General features: G+C 37.4%; 1 protein-coding gene across 1 annotated transcript in view; it reads right to left on the minus strand.

The window, feature by feature from the left end:
- Positions 1-22,176, minus strand: part of KNTC1 (kinetochore associated 1) — a 70,513-nt gene extending 48,337 nt beyond the window's left edge. Inside the window, exons 1-19 of the mRNA XM_035016919.1 lie at positions 22,160-22,176; positions 21,280-21,450; positions 13,972-14,092; positions 12,320-12,435; positions 11,885-11,963; positions 10,752-10,829; positions 9,849-9,883; positions 9,142-9,252; positions 8,248-8,341; positions 7,831-7,883; positions 7,502-7,617; positions 7,114-7,168; positions 6,309-6,407; positions 4,824-4,867; positions 4,439-4,504; positions 4,265-4,340; positions 1,314-1,439; positions 1,134-1,223; positions 525-578 (exon numbers count right to left, since the gene is read on the minus strand). Of these exons, the coding sequence (XP_034872810.1) occupies positions 525-578; positions 1,134-1,223; positions 1,314-1,439; positions 4,265-4,340; positions 4,439-4,504; positions 4,824-4,867; positions 6,309-6,407; positions 7,114-7,168; positions 7,502-7,617; positions 7,831-7,883; positions 8,248-8,341; positions 9,142-9,252; positions 9,849-9,883; positions 10,752-10,829; positions 11,885-11,963; positions 12,320-12,435; positions 13,972-14,092; positions 21,280-21,408 (1,542 nt within the window). The 5' untranslated portion in view covers positions 21,409-21,450; positions 22,160-22,176. The remainder of the gene's footprint in view (positions 1-524; positions 579-1,133; positions 1,224-1,313; positions 1,440-4,264; positions 4,341-4,438; positions 4,505-4,823; positions 4,868-6,308; positions 6,408-7,113; positions 7,169-7,501; positions 7,618-7,830; positions 7,884-8,247; positions 8,342-9,141; positions 9,253-9,848; positions 9,884-10,751; positions 10,830-11,884; positions 11,964-12,319; positions 12,436-13,971; positions 14,093-21,279; positions 21,451-22,159) is intronic.
- Between the last annotated feature and the right edge of the window lie 557 nt (positions 22,177-22,733).

The following is a 22,733-nucleotide window of genomic DNA, read 5'->3' on the forward strand; positions in this document are numbered from 1 at the left end:
ACACCAAAAATTAGGCTTTCTGTTTCAGAAGTCTTACACACATGCTCATTTCATCCCATATTATAGGTCAATTCTCATAAATGTTACAAAAAGAACCTTGGAATAATGGAAACATTTCCAGTAACATTCAGTGCAATAAAACTGCAAAAGAGAAGGCATTTACACATTGATTGTAAGTGCCCCTCAAAATTAATTACTTTTCCCAGTGACTTATAAATGCCCTATGTTAAAATCCAGTTGGATTATACCAAAAATTTACTTTGAAATAAGAGTTTAAACCATGATAGTCATCATAACAGTTAACATTTGTGTGCTTAACCAGTGCCAGACACTATGCAAAATGGTTTATATGAATTATTTCATTTGATTTCAAGATAACCCTATAAGTACTATTATTATCCCCATTTTTCAGTAAGGAAACAAGAATTAAAATAAGTTGCTCTTGAAAAAACACAGGTCTATCTTGAATTGAAAAACATATTGTAAAGGTAAATTTACCCTCAAATTAAGTATAATGTAATTACCTCTTTTAAACCATCAGAATAGACAGGAACAGTTTTATTTTCTCTTTTCAAAAGCTAAGATGAACAATGAGAAACAATGTTAGAATATCTGCTATATTAGTTTTTTTCATGAAAGAAGATGGATTTTCTGTGAAAGGAAACAAATTATCAGATCACATTGAAATCTGAGATGAACAGTGAACGATAAAGAAATGACATATCTTAAAAAAACAATGCATCTTATGGAAACAGCTCACAGTATTTTGCCCATCTGTTACACCTTGATTTTAAGGAATATAACTAGCAGCGGTATTCAAAGCTCACTGAGGGGAGCCTATGGCAAAAATGTCTGTGATGGAGACAGAATTTTTTTTTTTTAAAGATTTTATTTATTTGAGAGAGAGAATGAGAGACAGAGAGCATGAGAGGGAGGAGGGTCAGAGGGAGAAGCAGACTCCCTGCCGAGCAGGGAGCCCGATGCGGGACTCGATCCCGGGACTCCAGGATCATGACCTGAGCTGAAGGCAGTCGCTTAACCAACTGAGCCACCCAGGCGCCCCCAGAATTCATTTTTTTTGAGATGGTTTCTTTTGCATGAGACTAACAGGTAAAAATGTTATAAAAACTTACCCTGGTTTTGGCATAATTTAGCATTTCCTGGGTTGTTTCATAGGTTAGCCACTGAGCCTCCAAGCAGTAATTCACCACAAATTCATCATCCTGTTTCAGAAATGCCAGACACAGTAAGGCGACCTAATGTTGATCAGTCCATCAATCTGAATACTCTCACACAAAACAGGGAAAACACACCTGGATTTTATGTAGATTTTCCTTAGCTTCATCTACGAGTTTTTGCCATTCGGTCTGCTCGCTGGTGTCTGCAGAACTCAAGGCTAATCTCTCTAATATATCATTGGATTTCACCTTGTAAACAAGCTGTAATATAAACATGCCACATTAAGCAACTTGAAGCAAAATAATGCCTGTGCATGACTTCTTAGGCTGCAGGCAACAGACTATTATGAAAAAAGGGGAAGCCTCATGTGGTCCAGGAATAAACAGTAAAGCAGGTAATGCTCAGATAACCCAAAGGTAATCCAGTTTGCTAAGAGTTATGGAGACCATTTGAGTCCTGAACTACATGTGTCAAGCAGGGTACTAAAAGCCTTATGTGAATTATCTCATTTAATTCTCATAAAAACCTGAGCAAGCATTTACACCTCACCATAACCCTATGGGATAAATACTAACATTCCCATTATACCATCAAGAAAACCGAGACTCCAGAAAGGGTAAGTAATGTACTTGAAACTATGCAGTTCCAAAGTAATGGAGCTGGTTTTTAAAAGAAGACCACACGATTATGTTGCATGCCTCGCTTTCTAAGTCTGTCAAAGGTTCTTTAGCAGCTAGAAACAGCCTGAGTTAGAAATACCCAATACTGGGGCGCCTGGTGGCTCAGTCAGTTAAGCATCCAACTCTTGGTCTGGGCTCAGATCATGATCTCAGGGTCAAGAGATTGAGTCCCAAGCCCCGTGTCAGGCTCCATGCTGGGCATGGAGACTGCTTAAGATTCTCTGTCTCCCTCTGCCCATCCCCTGGCTCGTGCACACTGAAAGAAAGAAAAGAAAGAAAGAAAGAAACCCAAAACTCTAGGTTCCCTTTTTATAAACAAAATGCCAACTTTGACAAGGAGTCTGTAATTCTGAAAGCTAAAAATGGTAAGAGAGCATAGTTTCTCTACTTGTATTTCTCCACTCCCTGAAAACTGCTTTCACTGATTCTGATTTTTCACTCCATTCACTTTACAATTTTTTAGATATTTTTAAAGTAATCTCTATGTTCAATGTGGGACTCGAACTCATGATCCCAAGATTAAGAGTCACAGGTTCTACTGACTGAGCCAGCCAGGCGCTCCCATTCACTCTTTTAAAAAGTTAGTTATTATGAAACTTTCAGATGTTCAGAAAGTAATAATATAACACTCATGTACTCATCACCCTACTTAAAAATAAATATTACCAATATAGCTTAAGACCCCCTTCTCTTCTTCCCAAATACATTGTTCTCCTTGTCCAAACCAGAAGTATCCATTATCTGATTTTGGTGCTTAATAGCCCATTAATTTCTCTATCCCTTTACTCATATACCTTTCTAAACAACACACAAAATTGTTTTATATGTTTTAAAATGTCACACTTTTATTTATTTTTTAAAAGATTTTATTTATTTATTTATTTTTGTGAGAGAGAGAGAGAGAGAACACACAAGCACAAGTTGGGGGAGGGGCAGAGGGAGAAGCAGGCTTCCCGCCGAGCAAGGAGCCAGATCCGGGGCTTGATCCCAGGACCCTGGGATCATGACCTCAGCCAAAGGCAGACGCTTAACCGACTGAGCCACCCAGGTGCCCTAAAATGTTACACTTTTAAAACAACAACACAGGAGTGCCCACCACCCACTTAAGGAAGTATTAACTCTTTACTACAATCAGGCCTTTTCCTTCATTACTCTCCAGGACTTTTTAAGGGATGTCAATGACCTAATCACCAAATCCAATGGACTTCTGCCAGTTTTAATACTTTATCTTATCTGTAGTATTTGAAACTGCTAATCACTCCCCACTAGACTCTAAAGTTTCTCCTTCCTTGGCTTCTATCAATAATCATTCATTCTTGTGGTTTTCCTCCTTTATTTCTCCCCACATATGCATATAGCCCTTATTCCTAACTTCCTACATGCTGGTGCCCCTGGATCTCATCCTGAGATGAGATCTCTCTACTCTACACACTCGCCCAGAGTGGTCTGGCCATCCCCCCGTGTTTCCCACCTCTAAATTCAGCTCAGATCACTCTCCAATCTCCTACCAGATAGCCTCATTTCACAAGACCCCTTCTTGTGCAATTTTTAGAAAGCAGGCCCTTCATCTTTTACCACTACCTGCTCTTCCACACATACTTCTCATTTTAGGGAGTGCCATCCCCATTTCACGAGTATGCCGAGCCAGAGTCCTGCCAGCCCATTGCCTACATTTGTCCCTCCCGATGTTTGATCACTTAGTTCCACTGATCTACCTCCTCTGCGCCTCTTGTGTCAGACCCTCTCTCTTATACACCTTCACCTCACTGCACTGGCTCAGGTCTCATGCAGAAAGCTGTTGTCTCCCAATTGGTCTTTACACCCCTAAGTGTGCCCCATCCCAAACAATTCTCCAGCTTTACAAAGCGACAATCTAATCAGGACACTCATAGCAGCTCCCCATCACCTGCAAAATACAATCTAAATCCTCTGCAAACTCTCTCTGACAAATAAATAAATAAAATCTTAAAAAAATAATAATAAAATAAATCCTCTGCAATACACACAATGCTCCCCAGGCTCTGGCCCCCTACTGTTCCATTGTCAGCTCCTTTTACTCCTTTGTGCATATAACCTATTCTCTACTCCTACCTAATCGGGAGTTCCTGGAAGCCTCAAAAGCCTCCCTCACTTTATTCATGCTGTCCTTGCACCTAGAATTCCCTTCCTCTTCCTGAACCATCTGGAACATCTTCAAGATCTGATATAAAAATGACCTCCTCTGTGAAGTCTTTCCACCCCAGTAAGCATCAATCTCCCCTTTGAATCCCTAGTGTACTTTGGTCATATCTTAATTATAGGCTCGATCATTAAATTCCAGTTACGCTTTACGTGTCTGTTTCCCCAGTCTCCATTACATGAAAAAAGGCTTGTTCGATGAACAAATGAATTCATGAATGATTTACCTCAACATCTAGTCCAAACTGAATAGCAAAGCTCTCTGCTTCAGCAAATCTGTGTTTGTGAAGTAACCGACTCAATCTGACAAATTGAAAAAGAAATTTCAGTAAAACTTTTATTAATCAGGGAATTTAAGTTTATCATTAAGGGGTAAAGCTCAAAAGAAAATGAGAAGTTACCTGTTTTCTGGTAAAGCTTCTGTAAGACACCTGAGTACCACGACAGAGACCGAGTCTTCAGATAATCTGAAAAAAGTTTTTTTTTTTTTTTGAAGATTTTATTTATTTATTTGACAGACAGAGACACAGCGAGAGAGGGAACACAAGCAGGGGGAGTGGGAGAGGGAGAAGCAGGCTTCCCACTGAGCAGGGAGCCCGATGTGGGACTCGATCCCAGGACCCCGGGATCATGACCTGAGCCGGAGGCAAACACTTAACGACTGAGCCACCCAGGCGCCCCTGAAAAATGTTTTTCCTGTAAGTGTATTGGTCATTAATATTAATAAGTAAATTGTAACTTAGCTGCTATTTAACAACTTATTTGATAAAATAAAACATGACCTACTTTGAATCATTTTTGCAAATTCCTTCCAGAAGGTATATGGTATCCTACAACAATAAAAAAAAATGTTTAAAATTGAAATATAGAAATAATTCATTTTATAGTTACTAAGGTAACAACTGGTTTAGGTGAGAATTAACCATCAATGGATTTTTTTTTTTTTTTTTAAAGATTTTATTTATTTGACAGAGATACAGCGAGAGAGGGAACACAAGCAGGGGGAGTGGGAGAGGGAGAAGCAGGCTTCCCGCTGAGCAGGGAGCCCGATGCGGGGCTCGATCCCAGGACCCCGAGATCATGACCTGAGCCAAAGGCAGACGCTTAACGACTGAGCCACCCAGGCGCCCCCCATCACTGGATTCTAAATTCACTGCAAAAAACCAATGGGGAAAAGGATATTCCCGGAGTCTCAGAATACCACCACAGAATCTACTTAGCAATGATAAAAGGGAAAAAGTACCTTACAGTGGAGAAATCTGGCAGAATTGCCCTGACCAAGTTATCACACTTGTCATCACTAGTAATAGGACAAATGGACATGAGCCCCTTAATGTGACACAGTTCAATACAGTATTACCTATGTGGTATCCTTGCCAGGAAAGCTCAGCATGCATCTAATTGTGACAAATCCAAATAGAGGGACACTGTATAACACAACAGGCTAGGATTCAGAAAATGTCAATGTCTTAAAAAAACAAAAAGACTAGGGAACTATTACAGATTAAAGCAGACTACCATGTGAACATGACAACAAAATTCCATGCATGATGCTTGACTGGATGCTGGATCAAGGAAAAAAAAGTTTTAAAGTAATTGGCACCATTGGTAAAATCTGGATTTGGATGGTATACTTCATAATAGTATTGTATTAATGTTACATTTTCTGAGTGATAATTGTGCTATAGAAGAACGCACTTACTCTTAGGAGAGACCTCCTGAAGCATTTAGGGGTAACAGACCATGATGTCTGCAAGTAAATTCCAAATGGTTTGGAAAAATATAGTGTGTCTGTGTTTGAATATACGAAACAAATGTAATAAATGTTCTTTAAAAAGATTATAATTAAAAGATAAGTCCATAAAAGCAATGACCCTCCCCCCAAATTACTTATCATTCATATTTTCTGTGGAGACACAAGAAAACTGAGTAAGTGGATGATTCAGGTTTTATTTGATTAATATGCTTTTTTTCCTTATATGAAGACTGGTCTTTGGCAAGTGTATTTGAAAACATCTGGTAATAATAAATATAGTTGTAAACCTGAGATCTGTCCAGGTATTACACAAATTTCCACTCATGCTTAGCTTACTTAACTTTAAAGGGAAAAAAAAATTATTTATTTATTTAAGTAATCTCTACACCCAGTATGGGGCTCAAATTCATAACCCCGAGATCAAGAATCAAATGCTCTTCTGACTGAGTCAGCCAGGTGCCCCCTAGCTTACTTAATGTTTTTTATTATAAAGTACAAAATACATATCAACCTACTGTGCTAATTCCGGATTGGACCAGAGAGGAAACGCTAGATACTTCCAAAGAATACAGTATTTCCATCGTAGGTAATGAATAAACCATGAGATTTTTCATCTAAGAAAAATAGAAGAAGAGCAATTAGTATAGTAGGTCATATAAATTTATAAGAACAGGATAGTACTTCATAATTGTGGGCCTAGATTAAAACATTTGGTACAAGAAAACAATTTTATAATTAAGTCCATTACTGTATTATTTAAATGTTACATATAAAATTATGCCATATTCCACCCTCCAAATCTGTTGAATGAAAAAGCATATACCTGAAGTTCATTCTACAATTTGTATTTAAGGTGAATGTAATTCCTAACTGTAGGAGTCACTCTAAAGGAACATTTTCTTGTGGATATTTTTAATATTGCTCCATTTGAAATGGGGAGCTGATATTTATATCCAATTTTCTAAGATTTTATTTATTTATTTATGAGAGAGAAAGAGAGCACATGAGTGGGGGGGAGGAACAGAGGGACGGGGACAAGCAGACTCTGCTCTGAGTGCGGGGCTCAATCTCACAACCCTAAGATCATGACTTGAGCTAAAATCAAGAGCTAGACGCTTAACTGACTGAGCCACCCAGGTGCCCTTCCATTTTTTTTTTTTTTTAATAAGTAAAAAAGACTCTGCAGGATTACTTCTGATTTGTCAAGTCTGTGTCAACACAGAGTAAAAATGCTATGGGTACTACTTAACCACTTTCATATTATTTAATGCTATGTCTAACACATAATGTGGACAAATGTGAAATACAATTTTCTAATACCTTCTTATCAGTAGTAGTTGTCAGAGCTACTAATTTGAGATTTGTAATCCCTTGCCTAAAAGAGAAAAAAAGGTTTAAGTGATTCAAATAAGCTTTGCCAATTGCTAGATATAGGCTAAGTCAAAGGAATATTCTAAAAGGTTAAAACTAATTCCCACAGAAGACAATGAACCTGATTTCTTCATGTTTATGGCACAGATTGACACTCTTTCTAACACAACCACTTGGAGGTTTGTAATGCCTATTTGTTCTCAATGAATCTGGCCAACGATGGAATGGTCCTTACCCTGTCAGTCTGTCCACAGGGTTAGTGAGAATGTAATACATAACGAATGATCAAGAAACCTGGTTATAAAGAAGGGAAATCACTATTGGTGTCATAATGTACCAGGTGACTAATGAAGGAGAATCTGCTTCTGTGGTAAGAAGAAACTCTTCGATGTGAAGAGAGGGCCAGTTCCATATGGGAATCAGAGTGTAAATATCCCAGACGCTCAGCACATTCTGTAAAAAGAAACATATCACGGACACATCTTAATGACATTTCAAGATCTTACATTGCAGGATCTATCGTTTGATGTGTACTGAAATAAAGCACAGCACACCAGATAGTAATCCACCCCAGCTAAAGTCCTTGTCTTTGTTAAGTCTGACAAATTTTTGTTGCTCTACATTATACAAAATGAAAACACCGGAAGAGAAATATCGGAAACATACATCAGTATCAAGAACAAAAAGTAGATTGTCTATCAACTGGAACTTCTTTGCACCTACAAAAGAGAAAGCAATGTGTGTAAAGATTACATTTTTGTGTTACAGATAGCCATATTTAAATAATAAACTACCATTATTTATGGAAAGGCAGAACTACTACCCTTAAACAAAAAGTTCCCATTCTCATATTCCTGCCTCTATATATTTTTAGATGACAACTAAAATGTAAAACCTCCCAAAATGAAGAGTAAAAACTGAAACAGGTCAAGAACAGTCATGTATGTGGACAATTATCAAACTAATCTGGCTTGTTTCAAAGAGCAGTAAGGTAAAATGGCCCATTCACCAGACTTAGCATATTGACATGAAAATTAAAACTCACTCATAATGACCCCAACTAGTTTCATTAACTTATTTTACCTTTAATAATCTCTGTATTAAGAACATTCTTAACTGTCATTCCTTCTTTTGAAGAGTCTGGTTCCCATTTTGAGACTGCACAATTACCGGTTCCCTACAGAGGTGAAACAGCACATCAATTGCAAATTTCGCTCTCAGATCTGAAGTCTCCTCGAAGTAGAAACACCCAAGTTGTACATGTTACTAATTTCAAAATATACTTATGTATTCAAGCCCAACTAGCTTTTATCTTCCAGTTCCTCACTTAGTCTGCTTTCAACAGAACAGAATGGAAAGAACAGCAAACTTGGCTGTTTGCTGTTATTACATGATTTTTAATAAGGAGCGGGCATATTCACGTAACTCACCGCAAAGACATGGGGTAAACTTTAAGACCTCTTCCAGTAGGATGAGATATAGTTTTTGGTTAAGTATTTTCATTAAAGTAACCACAAATTTTTGAAAACAAAATTCAAAAATATTAATTTTAAATCATTTGAAACCCTGATGAAATACTGAACTGGATACATAGAGAAATGTAGCTGCTTCTTAATATAAAATATAAATCTGGCAGGTAAAAATGTTACAAATGCTGTAATTATATTGAATTGTTGCCTATTCCTTGAATACAATTAGAATATACTCCTTGAATATAATTAGATTTTCATTGTTTTTGCCTAGATTCATAAGTGAAAGAAATGCTAAATTTCAGATAGAAATTAGTGAAAAAAAGATGCACTATGTTTTCCAACATAGAAACTTAGGTGTACTTACTGAGTTAATTTTATGACTTTAATTTTACAATTTCTCTGTTTCTGTTACACATTACAAATTAATTCGTAATTTAATCAAAACTATGTGCTAATGAAGAAACACCTCAGAAGCAAAAAAATAAAATTTTATAGAAAGAATTACCCCAATTATCACAGGAATTTCACTTGCTAAATCTCCAGCCACAAGGTTGAGACAACCAAGAGTATGATAATTTTCAGTAGAAATAAAACCAGACTTGATTTGTCCTTGTAACTGCAAAATTAAAAAAAAAAAAAAAAGTCAATATATGCTCCACAGTCCAAATTCCTTGGAAAGTTGGTAAAAATGAGTTTAAATCAATCTGTTTTAAGTGCATTTTTTTAAAAAGATTTTTTAATTTATTTTGACAGAGAGAGAGCGAGAGAGGGAACACAAGCAGGGGGAGTGGGAGAGGGAGAAGCAGGCTTCCCATGAGCAGGGAGCCCGATGCAGGGCTTGATCCCAGGACCCTGGCACCATGTCCTGAACCGAAGGCAGATGCTTAATGACTGAGCCACCCAGGGGACCCATAAATGCATTTTTATTTTTATTTATTTATTTTTAAATACATCTCTTTTTTTTAAATGATTTTATTTTTAAATAATCTCAACACCCAACATGGGGCTCAAACTCACAACCCTGAGATCAAGAGTTGCATGCTCCACTGAGGGAGCCAGCCCCTATAAATGCATTTTTAAATGGCAATGTTATTAAAATGTTATATCACATTAATTCCCAAAATATCAACCATTAGACAGTATCCAGAAACACTCTCCTAAACTTACATTAAATATAAGTTTCAAAAGGAAACTGTGGTTTTCTTTTCTTACCTTTTTTGCTGTATTGAAGTCTACATTCTCAATTGCTGCATGAAAGGAGAGAATGACTAAAGTTACAGTATTAACCTATAAAATACATACAAGTCACCCTTGTGTATCAGGGTGAGATTATATACACTATTCTAGTGAGAAGCATTGGTGACTTTTCAGTTTTGCCCTTGACCACTGATACCAACTGTGACAACTTGTCATAGTCAGGGCACCAGCCAGGCTGCCTCTTTGTCCCCGGAGTGCGACTGCATACTTTCTCTTACCATGTTTCTCCCTCCTAAAGGGTGGTCTCCCTGCTCCAACTCTCTTCTCAAGCTCTGAAGTCCTACCTGTAAGGTCTTCATCACTTTGCACACCATTTTGGAAGAGTGCTTTTACTTGTCTGGTTCCTTCTCTAAACTATGAAAAACTATGTCTTGTGGTATCCCCAGGACTTTGTACATTCTTGGCACGAAGACTATGAAAAAATATTTGTTGAACACATGCCCCAAACAAATTCCTCAACCTTTCCCAGCTCAGAGGGATGTATGGTCCATACCATTCACTTAGCACGTACTATGGATTATTGCCTGTATTGTTAACATGTTTATACAGTCATATCAGTTTCCAGGTTCCTTCATTCCATCAAAAAGCATTTATTACTATGCTAGTGTGTGTCTGGTCTCCCCGACTAAGCTATAAACTCCTTGAAGGCTGTAAACAATGTACATTTCTTCAGATTCTGTTGCAGCCTTAATAGTGAAGAATAAGCAATATATGAATACTTAAAACTATAGCTGGTATTTTAGAACCTAATTAAACTAAAATAATATTCTTAAAGAGAATATTTAAAATTTTACCCAAAAAACTAGTAAGAGATATTGCTACAAATCAATAATAATAATAAAAAAATCTATCATTTACCTTGTTGAATTTTTGCAAGTTGAAGGTTTGTAATACAAAAAAATCCATTGTTTGTAAGCAGCAGCATATAATAGGTACCTATTGAAATAAAATCAAGCCAGTTTTTCTAACAGATGCACAGATATAAAATTTAAGTGTTTGGGGGCACCTGGATGGTGTAGTCGGTTAAGCGTCAGTTAAGTACCTGACTCTTGGCTTCAGTTCAGGTCATGATCCCAGGGTCATGAAATCGAGCCCTGTGTTGGGCTCCATGCTCAGTGCAGAGTCTGCTTGAGACTCTCTCTCCCTCTCCCTCTGCCCTCACCCCCCGCTCCCGTGAGTACTCTCTCTCTCTCAAATAAATAAATAAATCTAAAAAAAATTTAAGTGTTTGGACCTACCTTAAAAGTATGTCAATTTGCTCATTTTAAATTCTAATCATCAAACAATATGGTAATGATACAGATAAAGTATTTTAGAAAGAACTGGTAAGTTATTTGCAAAACAATGCTAACTTCTTTGAAACTTTTTTTTTTTTAAAGATTTTATTTATTTATTTGACAGGGAGAGACACAGCGAGAGAGGGAACACAAGCAGGGGGAGTGGGAGAGGGAGAAGGAGGCTTCCCTCAGAGCAGGGAGCCCAATCGAGCGGGGCTCAATCCCAGGACCCTGGGACCATGACCTGAGCCGAAGGCAGACACTTAACGACTGAGCCACTCAGGCGCCCCACTTCTTTGAAACTTTTATAAATCAAACTTCACTTGCCAGGAAAAAAAGAATCTCAGATATAATGAAATAAATTAAGGTCCAATTAACACTTGTTAAAATAAAAATATAAATATGCTGAAACCTACAAAAACATTTTAAAAGAATATAACGTCTCCTTGGTAATCTATAGAACTCTCAAAACTATAAAAATGAATTTCAAATATTATGTTCAGGGAAAGTACATCTAAATCCCTGAAAAGAGCTAAAATACAAAAACTTATTTCTTATTTCTTATCATGTTATTTGAATCACTAGAGAATTTAACATTGTATAGGAGGCATAAAAATGAACTGTAGTTAATAAATTATTAGATTTGTAGTTAATCTGGATTTTTTTTATTGGATATTAGTCAGAGGACATTGAAAAAAATTTCAAAAAACTTACCTTCACTTGAACTGTCTTTCTCAATAACAAGATTCCGGTAAGTACACTGATTTTCATCATTAGCTTTCTGAACAAAAGCCTAATTGCAAATTCATTTCAAATGATAAGATTAAACCCAGAAAAATATAATCAAGAATTATATTCTTTAAAGCCTAGTATTATCAATAGTCATTAGCAATAATTCTGCCTATAATTCCAAACAATTTAGTTTTAAAATGGAAAACTATTTTGGACAAGCATACTAGGAATATATTCAAAGCTTAGTTTTTCAATTTTGCATTTACTTCATATGTTTCTAAGGTATGATTCTTTAATTTAATGTAAGGACATTATTCTTTTAATTAAAAACAAATTAAGTAACGGTTACAGTTTTAGTTGTTTAAGAGGTAATTTAAAATTTAAGTGACAAAAATGAAAAACATAACAGGGTCTTACATTAGTGAGTAATGTTTGCTTTGATGTTACATGAATAAGATGTAAGTTGCCACTTCTCTCCCCAACCAAAAGGAACTTTCCTTCTTGACAGAGGCCAACTACATCCACTTCAGTATCTGAAAATTTCAAATCAAAGTTACAAACTTTCATCGAAAATCTTATTTTCAATATAAAAAAAAGAGCAATTTTGTCATTAAAAGTCAACTACTCAAGCTTCTCTTAAATATGTCCCAAAGGTGGTGATTAAAATAAAAAAGAATGTTACTCTTATTCAGTCAATAAATATTTACTGAGCACTTACTACAAGCTAAGCAATGTTCCAGGCCTTTTGCATGTATCTGAGAATAGTAACAAAAGAGTCCCACCTTCATGGAGCTCAAATTCCAAGGCAGAAATAGATGATAAACAATTAGGGCATAATAAATTATATGACATGTAAGAAGGTGGTAAATTCTCTGGAAAAAAGAAAAAGTAGAGCAGGGGAAGATAGCTTGGAAGAGCCACACATGATGCAGGGCGAACTGGAGGGCTCAGGATAACCCTCTTGGATAAGACATAAACAAAGGCTTTCCACAAATGTATTACACATTAACACTATTTCATGGTGAAATTGTGAATCTTGTAGACCATTCAGGGTAGATACGTTAAGATTCTACAAAATAGGAGTTCCTTGCCTCCATATTGCAATCAGGATTGCCTTCTCACATGCATACCTCCTGACTCCTTTTCTGTTGTCTAAGTTCTTAAACACTTCAACAACCATCTCCCGCAAAATTTCAGAAAAAATGTTCACAATGTTTCTTCCATTTTCCAGCACAATCACTTGACTTGTCCCTTAATTTAGTCTTATGTCCATATTTGCATAGTTAAAGCCTTTTAACTCAATGAATTAATTCATTAGTATTTAAAAAGCTTTTATAGGGGCACCTGGGTGGCTTAGTTGGTTAAGCATCTGACTTTGATTTCGGCTCAGGTCATGATCTCAGGGTTCTAGGATGGAGCCCTGTGTCGGGCTTCGTGCTCAGTGGGTTGTCTGCTTGAGATTCTCTCTCTGCCCCTCCCCCCACTCGTTTTTCTCTCTGTCTCATAAATAAAAATCCTTTTATAGGGCTATATATATTCTAAAGATTTTATTTATTTATTTGAGAGAGAGAGGGAGAGCACAAGCTGTGGGGGAGGGGCGGGAGAAGCAGACTCCCCGCTGAGCAGGGAGGCGGATGCGTGGCTTGATCCCACGACCCTGGGATCATGACCTTAGTTGAAGTCAGATGCTTAACCAACTGAGCCACCCAGATGCCCCTACAGGGCTGTACATATACAAGATTCAGGAACTTGAACAAAATTGGGCTCAACTGGTTTCCACAATATTCTAATTTTAAAAATCATGGACAAGATATAAACAAAGTAGTTAATTGTTGCTTTACATGTATTTACGTATACATGTACCCCTTAGATTTATTGAGAGAAGGGATCATCTCAGGATCCCTTGCATCTGGTACTCTGCACAGAAAAGGCACTTGAGATTAATTTTTTGAAATTAGTCCAATTTCAAGTCTTAGAAATAATGGAGTAAAGAAAAGGCAATGCAGTAGAAATTGGTAGCAAGCTATACCTGGCTTCCAATTTATCTTATTGTATTGCACTAGACTTACCAAATATAAGATGCAGTTGAAGCAATCTACAAACACTGTCAAGCAGGATCACAGATTGGTCTACGACAATAATAAACCCATTACTTAAGCTGCATGCTTGTATTTTTGGATTTAATGAGGCCTGTGGGAGGGAAAAGTAGGACTAAAATAAAACGTTTTTATACACGTTTAACAATACTTACCAAGAGTATCATCATAGTCCCAAGTACCCACATTTAAAAGTTAACTTTTTTCTTTAGTCCATATCTCTAATTGGTCAAGTTTTTCTTTCTACGGTATATCGTGAATCCATTCAGAGTCCAAAATGGGGAAACAGTCCAAGATTGCTAGGAAAGGGCAAGGGATTCTCCTGTGCAAGTCTTTGTTTCCTAAGGGTGGATCTTACGCCTGCAGGAGCAGGCAGGCATCAAAATGAGTGAATGAGCCAAGATTGGCACAAAGTCTCAATGTCTGAGATACGAGGGGGTCAGGAGTGGGATGTGAACTGGAGGGCTCACGCCCCCACAGACAGTAAAGAGAGCAGAAAGAGATTAAAGGCTGGTGGAAATGCAACCCAGGCATGGCCATGCCCAATTTACCAAGAAAACTAGATCTTTATGTGAAATGTTCTGTTTTATTTTTTTTTAAGATTTTATTTATTTATTTGAGAGAGAGAATGAGATAGAGACAGCATGAGAGGGGTCAGGGTCAGAGGGAGAAGCAGACCCATTGCTGAGCAGGGAGCCCAATGCAGGACTCGATCCCGGAACTCCAGGATCATGACCTGAGCCGAAGGCAGTTGCTTAACCAACTGAACCACCCAGACGCCACCTGAGTTTTAAATATTGGCAGTCAAGTCAACATTTCAAAAAATACTCTGCAAGCCAATTATGAGTCTCCAGTTTTCAGCTTCTGGTAATTGGAGCTCTGCACACAAATGTAACTTTTTTTTTTTTTTTTTTAAGATTTTGTTTATTTGACAGAGAGAGAGCAAGCACAAGCATGGGGAGAGGCAGGCAGAGGGAGAGGGAGAAACAGGCTCCCTGCTGAGCAAGGAGCCCAACTCAGACCTCGATTCCAGGACCCTGGGATCATGACCTGAGCTGAAGGCAGCCGCTTTACCAACTGAGCCACCCAGGCACCCCGGAAATGTATCTTGAAGCAGTTGGACAGTTTAGTGGTTGACAATGCTTGGTTACTTACTAGCTGAGTATTCTTGGGCAAATACCTCAACTGACTCTCCTGCAAAACAGGAATAATAATAATAATAATAATAATAATACCTATAATGCTGGCTTATATGAAGATTAAATGAATGAATTTGTGTAAAGGCTTAGAAGATAGCCCTGCATATGATATATGCTCAATAAATGTTAACTGTTCTTATTCTTCCCTGGCTAAGTTTTAATCCAATCAGTTCATTTTGTGCTTGTTTCAACAGTCACCTCCACCAGGTGAAATTCTTGAAAATGCTACCACATTCTGATGCCTCTTACACTTTTTTAACTTGTTTCTTCTAATAATGAGAAGTTTTATACAAACCACTGCAAAGAAGGAACTATGCTATACCTTCCTGGGATGTCCCCATACAGTTCTCTCTGCTTAGACAGCTCTCCCTCCTCCTCTTCTTTTTTTTAGACTTTATTTAAGAGCAGTTTTAGGTTCACAGCAGAATTGAGAGGAAGATACAGAGTTGCCATATATCCCTAGCCTCCAGACATGCACAGCCTTCCCCACTATCAACATCCCCCACCAAATGCTACATTTGTTACAACTGATAGACCTACACTGACACATCATCACCCAGAGTCCATAATTTACATTATAGTTCACCCTTCCTATTGTACACTCTGTGGGTCTGAACACATGTATAATAACAGATATGTCATTATTATATCATACAGAGTAATTTATTGCCCTAAAAATGCTGGGCTGTGCCTATTGGTCCCTCCTCCCCTCAAACTCTAATCCCTGATAACCATTGATCTTATCACTGTGTCCTTAGTTTTACCTTTTCCAGAATGTCGTTATCATTGGAATGATACAGTATGCAGCCTTTAGATTGACTTCTTTTTTTCTTTTTTTAAAGATTTTATTTATTTGACAGAGAGATACAGCGAGAGAGGGAACACAAGCAGGGGGAGTGGGAGAGGGAGAAGCAGGCTTCCCGAGGAGCAGGGAGCCCGATGCGGGGCTCGATCCCAGGACCCTGAGATCACGACCTGAGCCGAAGGCAGACGCCCAACGACTGAGCCACCCAGGTGCCCCTAGATTGACTTCTTTCACTTAGTAATAGACATTTAAGTTTCCTCCATGTCTTCCCATGGCTTCATAGCTCATTTCTTTTCAGGGCTGAATAATATTTCATTGTCTGGATGTACCAGTTTATCCATTCACCTACTAAAGGATATCTTGGTTGATTCCAAGTTATGCCAATTTTTTAAATAAAGCTGCTATAAACATCCATGTGCAGGTTTTTGTACCTGTAGATGTAAGTTTCAACTCCTTTGGGTAAATACTGTGGAGTGCAACTGCTTTGTTGGTATTGTGTAAGTATGTTTCGTTTTGGGAGAAACTGCCCCACTGTCTTCCAGAGTGGCTGTACCATTTTGCATTTCCACCAGCACTGAATAAGAGTTCCTGTTGCTCCACATCCTTATCAGCATTGGGTGTTGTCAGTGTTGTTGATATTGGCCATTCTGATAGGTGTGCAGTGGTATCTCATGATTGTTTTATTTTTACTTTTTTTTTTAACTTTATATTTTTTTAGTGATCTCTACACCCAATGTGGGGCTCGAACTCACAACCCCAAGATGAAGAGTTGCATGCTTTTCCAAATGAGCCAGCCAGGTGCCCCTCATGATTGTTCTAAATTAAACTTCCTTGATGACAAGATGTGAAGCATCTTCTCATATGCTTATTTCTCATCTGTATATCTTCTTTGGGGAGGTATGTCTTAGGGTCTTTGGCCCATTTTTTAACCAAGTTACTTGTCTTTTTATAATTAAGTTGGAAGTTCTTTGTATTTTTTGGGCACAAGTTCCTTGTCTACAAATATTTCCTCCCATTCTGTGAATTGTCTTTTCACTTTTTGGACTGTGTTCTGAAACACAGCTTTTAATTCTGATGAAGTCCAATTTATTTTTTTCTTTTGTCACTTGTGCTTTTGGCATCACATGTAAGAAGGCTTTGCCTGATCCAAGGTCACAAACATTTTGGTTTTTGTTTTGTTTTTAAAGGCAATCTACTTTTTTTAAAGATTTTATTTATTTGTCAGAAAGAGAGAGCATAAGCAGGGGGAGCATCAGGCAGAGGGAAAAGCAGGCTCCCTGCCAAGCAAGGAGCCCGATGCGGAACTCGATCCCAGGACCCTGGGATCATGACCCGAGCTGAAGGCAGATGCTTAACCAACTGAGCCACCCAGGCGTCCCACAAGGATTATTTTGGATTGTGTTTTTAATTTCAAATTCCATTTGTTCATTGCTGGTATATAGGAAAGCAGCCGACTTTTGCATATCAACCTTATATCTTGCAACTTTGTTATAAATGTTTCGGTTTCAGGTGTTTTTTTGTCAACTATTTCAGATTTTCTACATAGACAATTAAGTCATGCGCAAAGTTTTCTTTCTTTCTTCTCAGTCTGTATTCCTCTTATTTCCTTTTCTTGGCTTATTGAATTAGCTGGACTTCCAGTATGATGTTGAAAAGAAGTAGTGAGAAGGATATCCTTGCCTTGTTCTGATTTTACTGGGAAAGTTTCTAGTTTCTTCCCATTAAGTATAATGTTAGCTATAGGTTTTTTAATATATTCTTTATCAAATTGAGTAAGCTTCCTTCTATTCCTAGTTTACTGAGAGTTTTTATCATGATTGTTAGATTTTTTTTCAAATGCTTTTTTGCATCTATTGATAGGATTATGTGATTTTTCTTTAATCTGTTGATGTAAAGGATTACATTGATTTTTTTTCCAGCTTTACTGAGATATAATTTGCAAGTAACATTGTGTAAGTTTAAGGTGTAAAATGTGATAATATGTGTGTATGTATGTATGTATATATATATATATATATATATATATATATATATATATATATATAGTGAAATGATTACCACAATAAGGTTAGTTAACACATTCATCACCTAAACATTAATTGATTTTCAAATGTTTAAGCAACCTTGCATACCTGGGATAAATCTTACTTGGTTGTAGTATATAACTCTCTATATATTGGATTCAATTTGATAATATTTTGTTGAAAATTTTTGCATTTCTGTTCATGAAAAATTTTGGTCTGTAGTTTTCTTGTAAGGTCTTTGCCTGGTTTGGGTATTAGGGTAATGCTGGGCTTATAGAATGAGTTAGGAAGTATTCCCTCTGCTACTATCTTCTGAAAGAGACTGTAGAAAATTGGTATAATTTCTTCCCTAAATGTTTGGTAGAATTCACCAGTGAACCCATCTGGGACTGGTTCTTTCTGTTTTGGACGGTTATTAATTACTGATACAATTTCTTTGATAGGTAGAGGCCTATTCAGATTGTGTCTTTCTTCTTGTGTGAATTTTGGAAGATTATGTCTTTCAAGGATGTGGTCCATTTCATTAGGTTACCAAATCTGTGGGCACAGAGTTGCTCTTAGTATTCCTTGATTATTCTTTCAATGTCCACAGGGTCTGTAGTGATGTCCCCTCTTTCATTTCTGATATTAGTAATTTGTGTTCTCTCTCTTTTTTTCTTAGTTAGCCTGGCTAGAGAATTACAGATTTTATTGATCTTTTCAAAGAAACAGTTCTTGGTTTCATTGATTTTCTCTACTGATTTCCTGTTTTCAATTTCATTGATTTCTGTTCTCTTATTCTTTTTTCTACTTACTGTGGATTTCATTTGCCCTTACTTTTTAGGTTCCTAAGCAAGAAACTTAGATTATTGATTTTAGATCTTTCTTTTCTAAGATATACATTCAATGTTATAAATTTTCCTGTAAGCATAGCTTTTGCTGCACCTCACAATTTTGATAAGTTGTGTTTCCATTTTCCCTTTTTCTTAAGGCCCAAGTTAAGTGCTAATTTCTTTATGAAATGCTCCTTAAACTGTCCCACCCACAACAAGCTCTCCTCCCTCTGAATTCTTACTGCATTTACTGTCTGTACCATTCATTTGATATTTAGCATATACTGACTTGCACAACTAAGTAGTTTTTATTGCTGATGTCCTGTCTGCTTCACTTTAAGGAAAGATCCTAAAAAGATGAGATAACAGGTTACCTTATATTCTTTTTTTTTTTTTTTAAGATTTATTTTTTATTAGAAAGTACAAGCAGGGGGAGCGGCAGGCAGAGGGAGAGGGAGAAGCAGGCTCAATCCTAGGATCCTGGGATCCTGACCTGAGCCGAAGGCAGACGCCCAACCATCTGAGCCACCCAGGCACCCCAGGTTACCTTTTTTTTTTTTTTTTTTAAGATTTTATTTATTTATTTGACAGAGAGACAATGAGAGAGGAACACAAGACGGGGGAGTGGGAGAGGGAGAATCAGGCTTCCTGCCGAGCAGGGAGCCCGATGCGGGGCTCGATCCCAGGACCCCGGGATCATGACCTGAGCCAAAGGCAGACGCTTAACGACTGAGCCACCCAGGTGCCCCCCCAGGTTACCTTCTATTCTAAGAGGTTAGCATAGGGTTTTGGACATAGAGTGATGAGAGATACTCCAAGCTAATAACAGATGAAATTTTAGTTCCTAGCTGAATTTGTTGTTTTTGGTTTTTTTAAAGATTTTATTTATTTATTCATGAGAGACAGATGGAGAGAGAGAGGCAGAGGCAAAGGGAGAAGCAGGATCCCTGCTGAGCAGGGAGCCCGATGTGGGACTCGATCCCAGGACCCCGGGATCATGACCTGAGCCAAAGGCAGATGCTTAACCGACTGAGCCACCCAGGTGCCCCATCCTAGCTGAATTTGAAGCTCAATACACACATACTATTATTTTTCAACAGGAGTCCTCAGAGCTCAAGAGAGGCCTGGACTACTTCCATGTTTTGAGGCTCCTGATAATACTAAAATATAAATGCCACTTTCTCATTACAGAACTTTTAGTATACTTCAAAACTTTTGCTTTTAACAAGTAAACAATTTAATACCAAAGTAAATAATATATTTATACCACTCATAATGAACATTTACAAATTCTGTGATTCATAGTCTACTAGAGGCAGTATAGTTAAACAATAGTATGCAAGCTGTGTAAAGAATGGTCTATTTTTTTTTTTTAAATCCTATCAGCCAGTTTCTCTGAATACATATAGAAACTCACTTGAAAAAAAAGCCAAAAAGCCTACATTTGAAGTCTTTTATGAATAAGGTCCCCAGAAGAGGCCCTTCCTTTCAAGCCCTAGAAGATACAATTTTGTCTCTAATAGTTTGTTTCTTCTTTTCATTTAAACCTTTTTTTCTTAATTAGAGGATTAAATATTGTATTGACTTACTAAGGGAAGTGAAGGGATCCTGGGCTATAATACTGTGAATAAAAATCAGACGTACTTTCTTTACAAAAAAACCCTTTGTTTACAAAAATTACTTTATCAGAAGCAAATTACTGAAAAAGAAACTGTAAGATAAAAAAACTACCTGTAATATTTTCTACAGGATGCAAAAAATAAGGTTTCAAGCCTGGACTGAGAATGGTAGAATTACTATTTTTTTTTAAAGATTTTTTTTTTTATTTATTTATTCGAGACACAGAGATACAGAGAGAGAGAACATGAGCAGGGGGAGAAGCAGAGGGAGGGGGAGAAGCAGGCCCCCCGCTGAGCAGGGAGCCTGATGTGGGGCTCGATCCCAGGACCCTGGGATCATGACCTGAGCTGAGGGCAGACGCTTAACCATCTGAGCCACCCAGATGCCCTGGTAGAATTATTGTTAAAAGAAGAAAATTAATATGTGGAATGAAATGCATGGAAAGGAGAAATGTCAACCTCAGCAGAATGCTTAACTCAGCGATGGAGTACAGGGGGAGCATGGGATTGGGAAGGGACCCCAGGGGCTTCAAATCTATTGATAATGTTTTATTTCCTAAGCTGGTGGTGGGCATTCTGTTTCACTTTATTTATATTCTATTTGTCCAAATGTCAAGAAGAGCTATGAAATGTTCAATTTCAGAAATAGTGATCTTAAGACAATGAAGGAGAATTCAGATGGAAATTTCCAGTAATCTGAGAATGAACCTTGATTCCCTGAGAAATGCTATATGCATTTATAGAACATCTACCATGTGACTACTGGGCCTACTAAGCCCGCAGCAAAAGTGTTATAAATGAAAACAGTACCATAATCATTACCTTTTCAGAGGAGATCTTTGCTAGCAAATCAACTTGATATAAAGCAGTTCCGTGTTCTTTTCTTGAACCAACACTTAGGTACCCACTTCCTGTATCATCACTTGTCAACAGTTCAATCTCATTCCACATGTTTCTGAGATTGTCTTCCTGAGCCAGGAACCACTGCTTTCCCTGTGACAACATGTAAAGTTAGAGAACAAATTATATTGCTGCAAAAATACAGTTCCTTGGAAAATGAAAAGGTTTAATAAACACACACACACACACACATATATAACACACACATCAATCAATCAAGACTTTTGTGTTATTTCTGTAGTCACTAGATACTTCAGACCAATAAGATAAATGGAACTAGAGCTATGATCATCATCAGAGAACAATATATCCATCTAGGAACACAGACAAATCTGATCTCACCAATGTATCCTACAGCTTCCAGTATTTTGTGCGCCTAGCTTGAAATTATAACAAGTTTTCATTTGAAATAAACCTTTTAGTAGTATAGCAATAAATACCAGAAGCTCTAAAGTCAGACTATCTGGGATATCTTAGGATGGTTAAGGTTCCAAATGAACTTTAAAAAAAGTCCATTAATGTTTCCTGTATTATACAGTAAATGAAAATAATAAGGGTAAAGGGGAAAAATTGGATTGTTTCTGACTGAACCAAAGAGTATACCTGTAACCCTAGGAGAGTCACTTGAACATCTCATCAGTAAAGACTTATGTAACTCATTTAAGTGTGCTGTGAGTGGGAATAGAATACTAAGATGAAAAACAATCCCTGGATCAATCACTGGTGGGGAATAGCAACCAAATAATTACAACTGTTTTGATAAGCGCTAGCAGAAATATGTTTTAAATTTTATGGAACATACAGCATAGGGAAGGTGCGTTTTCATTTACAATCAGTTGTCCTTGAGGAAGCAATGTAATCCTTCTGTTCCTTAATTCTCTGTAATAGGAACATAGTTGTACCTGCAAAAGTTATGAGTTTTTAACTATTCATGCAACAATGCTTGGTTCATGGCAAGCACTCAATATTTTAAGTGTTAGGTAATTTATTATTTTCATTGGTGGAAGCAGGTAACATTTAGGCTATGGTCATAGGAGGTTTTTAAATACAGGAAAAGAGTTCTTACCAAGAGTGGGAGCAAGGGTACAAAATAAAGCATGTTAGAACAGACAATAGTTCTAGTGGCTGGTGTTTGGGTGGGAGTTGGAAGGAGATTAAGACAGGAGGGACAGGTTGGGGTGAATACTTTTATGGGTCTCTGTGTCCCACATCTGAAAAAAAATAGAGAAATACTATCAGCCTTCCAGGGCAGTCACAGTCACTCATTCAACAAATGTTTTGGATGCCTACTTTGTGTCAGGGACTGTTCTAGGGCTGGAATACAGCCCGGAAGACAGAAAAGGCCTTCAATCATTATGAAGTCTATATTCGTCTAC

This window comes from Mirounga leonina, unplaced genomic scaffold, assembly GCF_011800145.1.
Source record: "Mirounga leonina isolate KUSES-001 unplaced genomic scaffold, KU_Mleo_1.0 Mir_171, whole genome shotgun sequence".
NCBI lineage: Eukaryota > Metazoa > Chordata > Mammalia > Carnivora > Phocidae > Mirounga > Mirounga leonina.